The sequence below is a fragment of the Hordeum vulgare genome, chromosome 1H, assembly GCF_904849725.1.
Source record: "Hordeum vulgare subsp. vulgare chromosome 1H, MorexV3_pseudomolecules_assembly, whole genome shotgun sequence".
Taxonomy (NCBI): domain Eukaryota; kingdom Viridiplantae; phylum Streptophyta; class Magnoliopsida; order Poales; family Poaceae; genus Hordeum; species Hordeum vulgare.
Window position 1 is genome coordinate 510322504 of NC_058518.1, and position 6474 is coordinate 510328977.

General features: G+C 51.2%; 1 protein-coding gene across 1 annotated transcript; it reads left to right on the top strand.

Annotated features, from left to right (window-relative positions):
• The first annotated feature begins 359 nt into the window (after positions 1-359).
• On the top strand, positions 360-1388 carry LOC123402869 (G-box-binding factor-like). The gene is made up of 3 exons (XM_045096833.1): positions 360-377; positions 526-665; positions 781-1388. The coding sequence occupies exons 1-3, from the start codon at positions 360-362 to the stop codon at positions 1358-1360; spliced, it is 738 nt and encodes a 245-aa protein (XP_044952768.1). The 3' UTR covers positions 1361-1388.
• Positions 1389-6474: the final 5086 nt, after the last annotated feature.

Sequence of the window (6474 nt, forward strand, 5' to 3'; positions counted from 1 at the left end):
AAAATCTCTAACAAGATTTATATTTAAGAATGGATGGAGTACATGCAAAGAACTTCCACCCTTTGATTAATCAAGACGACACTGTACTGTAGATGCATGCATGTGCTGTACTGCACATGCATGAATATATACTACTCCTACGACCTACGAATGGATTCGAGACGTTTTCTTGCTAGCTCGAGTACCCCACTGCTACGGTGGTACCACCCATCCACAATATAAAGGTAATAGGATCCAAAGTCCTAGAACTTGCAACACATGTGATGGTTTGGTCCTATAACTTGCAAAGTGCATCTATTTAGTCCTACAACTTGCAAGTCTTGTGCATTTTTAGTCCATAGCCATTCACAGCGCGCCAAATGGACATGATGGGTCAGGTTGGTCGTTTTGCACCCAAGCCCTTGCATTTGTCACTTATTAATATAGCTGCAGACTGTTTCAATAAGCACGTGAATTAATTAAGCCGCCTCCAGCTCCTACGTGCTCTGTGCTCACCGAGTTCGACGAGGCCAAGAGGAGCTGTAGGAAGAGGCTGGCCGAGCACAACCGCCGCCGGAGGAAGCCGGTGAGCAGCAGCACGACGGCGACGTCCCAGGACTCGGCGCCGCCTTCCAAGAAACCCAACCCCGGTGCCATCTCCAGCTCCTACGCCGCCGACAACAACAATAAGGCAGCTAGCTAACCTGCATTTACCTTTGCTTCAGTCGCATCCTACCTAGTGCAATTGATCACCATTAACCGCCTCTAATTGGTTCCCTTTTTTACGTACGAATCGAGCAGCTTTGAGCGCCACCAAGTCGAACACGAGCGCCATCAGCTGCCTGCAGCAGCACGACCAGAGCAAGGCGGCGGAAGCGGCGGCGAGGCCGATGACACTCACACTCGGAGAGCCACGGGAGAAGGACGACCAGCAGCAGCTCAACAGCGCCATGCAGCTCCACCACCACCACTAGGAGCAGCAGCACTTCATCACCTCCCTGCTGCGCAGAACAACAACGGCAACAGCAACACCAACATCCGGTCGTGCTCCAGCGGGTTGCCGTCCGCCGGGGCGGCCAATGGCGAGGTCTCTGACCAGAACAACAACAGCAACCACGGCGGCGGCAACAATAACAATAACATGCATCTGTTTGAGGTTTTGAGGTGGACTTCATGTAGACCGAACGATCCAGGTGAGCTTGGAGTTGGAGGTCCGTGCATATGGAGCCATGGAGTGGTGTCCAGCCTAAGCCTAGCACTGTCTCAACAGTGTCCTTTAATTAATTTGTGTGTAGGTAAAAAAAAAGAGAGCAAAAAACTTCAGGGTACAGTCCAAAGTGTCAAAATGCTGAGATCAGCTAGCAAAGGCTGTGCTAGCTAGCATGCTTGCTTGCTTCGCTAATCACATTGAAGGGGGTGTGTAGCTAGCTCCAAGAGGATAGTTCAAAATCACAATGGGTTAGGATTCACTGCGTGCCCAATCCAAGAGGTCCCAGCTCGCAGTACTCCGGAATCTTTTCGAATCTGCCATTATCCTCGGTCGGCCGTTTTTACCGGCAATGCAACGCAATGCATGCGGAGTAGCCGGATCAGTAATTCGAAGCCTTGGCCCATGCAAGATTGCAAGTAATCACTCATATATAGGGGTACTAACTGCATGTCAAAATGGAGCCCTCCACGACAGAGATCCTGTCTGGGGCACGCACGTACGTACACGAGGGACTTAATACACGACAAGCCTACGTAGCTAGAGTACGTGCCCATCTATAGTGGTGGAGTACGTACTACTACACCATTCACTCATGCGCCTCGAGTTCATTAACTAAAGCCATGTATGGATCTGTGCATCGCTGCATGGATGGATGCATGGACATGCATGGCTGCTAATATTTGCGTGGGGTGGTCTGGAGGCATACTCGTGCTTACAACCAAGACATGTTATACTGGTGCTTACAACCATCTCATTTAAAAAGAAAAGGTGTATTCGGTCTGGAGGCTTGGGTGCGCCAAATCGCCCAACAAGTTCAGCACACTCCACTGCTAGCTACGCAACGGCTCGACGGCAGCACCATGGCGATGGCGGAGCCCGAGGCCGGCTCCATGGCGGCCGGCTCCGGAGCGCGCTGGGCGGCGTGCTGTGCGCTTCCGCCCTCCTCCTTATCGGCGTCCTCGCCTTCTCCATCCGCCTCTTCTCCGTAAGATGAGATCCACGCCAACCTTGTCTAGATCCTATGGCCGCCTCAGATGTCCCCAGGTGGTGTGACGCAGGTGACCAAGTACGAGAGCGTGATCCACGAGTTCGATCCCTACTTCAACTACCGCGTCACCCAGGTTAGTTTCGGCGGCACCACATACAGTATGTTGTTCATCTTCAGGTGCCCGTGTGGCTGGCAGAGCATTGTTGCCCACTGTCCGCTGCTCAGGCACCCGTGGAGTGTAGGAGCAGCATTGCGAAACTGGGCTCAAAGCGTAGCAGGACGCGTTGCTATGTTTGTAAATTGGGACGAATATAGTGTTTTTTCTCTCCAAAGGAAACGGCAAGCCTCCTGGCCTCTGCCCGGGCGTCTTGCTCCCCCGGATACGACGTGGAGCTGTAGCGGGATCGTCCTGGGATCTGGCGCGTTCATCTCATGGCATCGATCATCCTACACGTGTATTTGACGGGCTGTACGTGCGTGCATGCATGCATGCATGCGCCAGAAGAATGCCATGAGGAGGGGCCTTAATTAATTCAGATGCTTTTTAAAACAGTCTGCAACTATATTAATAAGTGACAAATGCAAGGGCCTGGGTGCAAAACGACCAACCCTGACCCACCTTGTCCACCTGACGCGTTGTGAATGGTTGTGGACTAAAAATGCACAAGACTTACAAGTTGTAGGACTAAATAGGTGCACTTTACAAGTTATAGGACCAAACCATCACATGTGTTGCAAGTTCTAGGACTTGGGGTGCTATTACCTCCACAATATATACACCCATGAGATGAACATGATCTAAAACGAACGCACACAGGTCAGGTCGGTCAGAGAGACATGCAGCAGCCACCAGCTATCATCCCCCATTCAAGTCTCTGGCCGGCATATGCCACAGCTTAAATCCTTCATTCATAACATCGACGGCCAACGACAAACCCAACATAACATGCACCGCCAGCTCCCACATGCCTCATCCATAAAACGCCGGAGAGGTTGCTGGTCGGCTGTCTACACGTAATATCGGTCAAGCCCAGGCCCAACGCTAGCTCTCCATGCCTAGCTTAGCTTAGCTGCTGCCATAATTAGCAATTAACCAGCTACCACGACGTCTTCTTGTCGTTAGCTACGACATCTTGTGATGATAGCAAGTGTAGACAAGTAATTTTGTTCGAGGAGCTAGTTGAGGATTTGATTCGATTTGATTTGCATGCGAGCCAGCGCTTCAGGTCCGAGCACTCCATCAGCTGTCTGAATTTATGGTAAATTATCGGGTCTACCTGCAAGAATCGCCTCTATGCCGGGCTTAATTTCTCTGCACTTGTTTGTCAATTCCTTGGCTCTTCACGCTTTTTCTCTTTCGTACGGCTCACTGCTGCCGATGTTTTTTACTGTAGCTCGGCGAAATAAAAAGAGCATGTGATTGGATTATGATCGTTTTCACATTTCAGTGTGGAGAAAAAAAACATAGTTTCACGAATAGCAAATCTTTGTTAGCCAACTGATATAATAAGACAAGCTAAAATCACTGTGTGGTAACTCCATTTTATGATTTATTTCATCAAATGTTACCCTACTGCCCTCAATAAAAGTAGACATACTAACAAATGAATTTGGTTAGCGAGGTAATAGTAAGATAAGAAGAAAAAATGCAACTCAAACAAGCAAGCACTGATCTATGGGGGGGACGAGAGCGGCTAGACGCCCCTTAATGAAATGATTCTTCTTTAATGCTAATAGTTATTTCAGCCAAATTTTTTTAAAACATGAAACCTTCATGAGCAAACTTGCTCCCTTCATGCGTTTATCTTGGCTCTGTCCTTGCAAACAAGAATGTACCAAGCAACCGAACTTAGCATAATGGACCACAACGATGCGACCATTACCCCGGGGAAAAAACGATGCGACCATTAACCTCTTGTATGTGCAAGCATACGTCATGTCCACGTACCAAACTACCAGTAAGTTAAACATGTCCATCAATCACGGTTGATGCAGGTCTATGCAAAACTCACTATTTTGCGATTTCCAACTTTTGTTCCCGTTCTCCCGTTGGCATTCCGGTCCCCGTTTGAGTAACCCAAGAAAGTGATGGCTCAGTGGTGTAGTAGTAGTATCTTTGCAAAAGTGCAAATGCAGGGACAGCTAGCGGTGCATCAGGAGATGCCCTTGTGATCTTCAGGTCGGCAATGATGGGAATCCATGGCACATCACTACATCAGACTCCTTTTCCATGGTTTTTTTTTGAAAAGGAGGCGTTGCGCCAACCTCTGCATCGAGAGATGCATACAGCCATTTTATTAATAACTAAAAAGTCTGTAAAAATACAAAGGAATCCGATCATGGTTATCCATGGTACATCACTACATCAGACTTCTTTTCCGTGGTTAGAGGTGTACTTTGGGGTGTTGTTAGCTAGCTAGCAAGGGCCTAATCTGTAGGCCATGAGTGGATCAATCATGCTTCCTTTGAACAAACAAGCATATTATCAAAGGTGTGTTGGTCCAATTGATTGGCGCGCATACAACTCCTAGGTAGGACTACTGTCATTACAGTCCAGTATTACGGATGAGTAGTTTCGGATGAGGCACCACCAATGCCAGCCGTTGCTGGATCCGGGAATTCCGGGCGACCCTGGAGCGCCTGGCGATCTGGAATTGCGGGACGACGCCGGAGCCGTGATCCAGGGGAAGGAGGACTTGTCCACGCCGCCGGTCGTGAGAGCTCGCGTCGGTGCTTCGCGGGCAGGCCGGACTTCGCCGGCAAGACAACTGCACCGGCGAATTTTTTGGTCAGTTTGTTTTTCAGAGGTTGGTTCATCTCAGCTGGAGGGTATGGTTGTTTTCAATCCTATCTCCTATTGGCTATCACTTCGTGATGGAGATGATGATATTCTTGCCGGATGGTACTTCGATGGTGTTCAGTTCGCGGCAGGTTTTTGTTTCAAGGTTGATATTTACTTTGTTCGTTGTGTATCTGAGATCTTTCATCAGCCGGTGGCGCCCGAAATTGCTCAGGTATGCAATATCTCCTCTGACGACGAAGGCAACGATGGAGCGGTCTTGAGTTCAAGCCCGAGTAGGGGGAAGTTTTCGGACTGCCACTCGGATGCGGAGGAGGACGACGAACAAGTTCAGTTCCAGAATGTAGGCAGGGATGCCCCTGATTGCACAGCTGGGATCGTGAAGAATGCGTCGCCGGTCTCTCCGCTCAGCCCGTCGCCATCTCCGGCAGCCATGCTGGACGCCAGGATCGTACACGATCCTATTCTGCAGAGGAAGAAGACGCAGGGGTTTGCTAGGAAGCCATGGGTCGGTCCATTGCCTAAGGTAAACCTCCCTCCCCTTGTGTTGTCAGATTTTTTCAAGCCCGATTGCTGGGTTACTGGGAGGCGTAGTTCGAAGAACCATCTTAAACCGGCAAGGACAGTTCCTCCGGCGTTGATTGTGCCTTCAACTCGGGCCAATAGACAGCAATTTTTGTTGTCAGTTCTTGCGGCGGAGAGTCCCGCTGATCAGGCGCCAATCTCGCCGAGTCCAGGGTGTATGGCCCTGACCGACGCTGCGGTGCTTGACCTGGTTACGGGTTCGACTCCAACTGAGAATAATTGTCACGATGTGGGCCTCGATGGTCTGGCGTGCAAGGTAGTATCTCCTTGGCCGAATCCTGCTGAGGGTTCAGATCAACCTATCTTAACCGCTGAGAACGATTGTGGATCAATCAGAGTTCGTCGCGGGCGCCCAGGTTTTCCTAGGTTGGGAGTCGGCCGCGCGGCGTTTTGTTCCTGCCGCTGCTGATCTCTCGATCATGGCAGGGAGGGGTACTGCTCCGCCAGCTAAGTTGCCGCCGCCCAAGGTGATGTCTGGGAAGGAGCCGCCTCCGGCCGGGGCTTCGCACGCACCGCTGCCGTCTGGGGCGTCCGCCTCGCCGCGTCCTTTGCAGCAATCGGCGCACCAGGGGAATCAGCTGGCTGCGAGGGGGATGACCCAGGGGAGTCGGCCGCCAGCCCAGGTGCCCAGGAACTTGCAACAGCAGGGTGCAGGAGGGTCTGGGGGGCCTGAAACGAATCAAGGGCAGTCTCGCAGCCGGTGGGGAGACGATGGAGTTGGTGCCTACGGTCATGGCCAGCATTGCGGTGCTTCTTCTGCTGGAGGCGGTCGGGGTGCTTGGCAGGGGCCTCCGGGGAATTTTGTGCAAGGTGTTGCTGGTCCTTCGCATCCTAAGAGAGGGGGCTATAGGCAGAATTGGGCTGCTCGAGGCGGAGGCAGAAAGTCTAAGCATTCGCTGCCAACTCCTGAGG

Bases quoted from the DNA above. Each gene is read 5' to 3' on its own strand.
- LOC123402869 (XM_045096833.1), top strand. The intron at 666-780 runs ATAAGGCAGCTA...CGAATCGAGCAG, and splicing joins CTACGCCGCCGACAACAACA to CTTTGAGCGCCACCAAGTCG.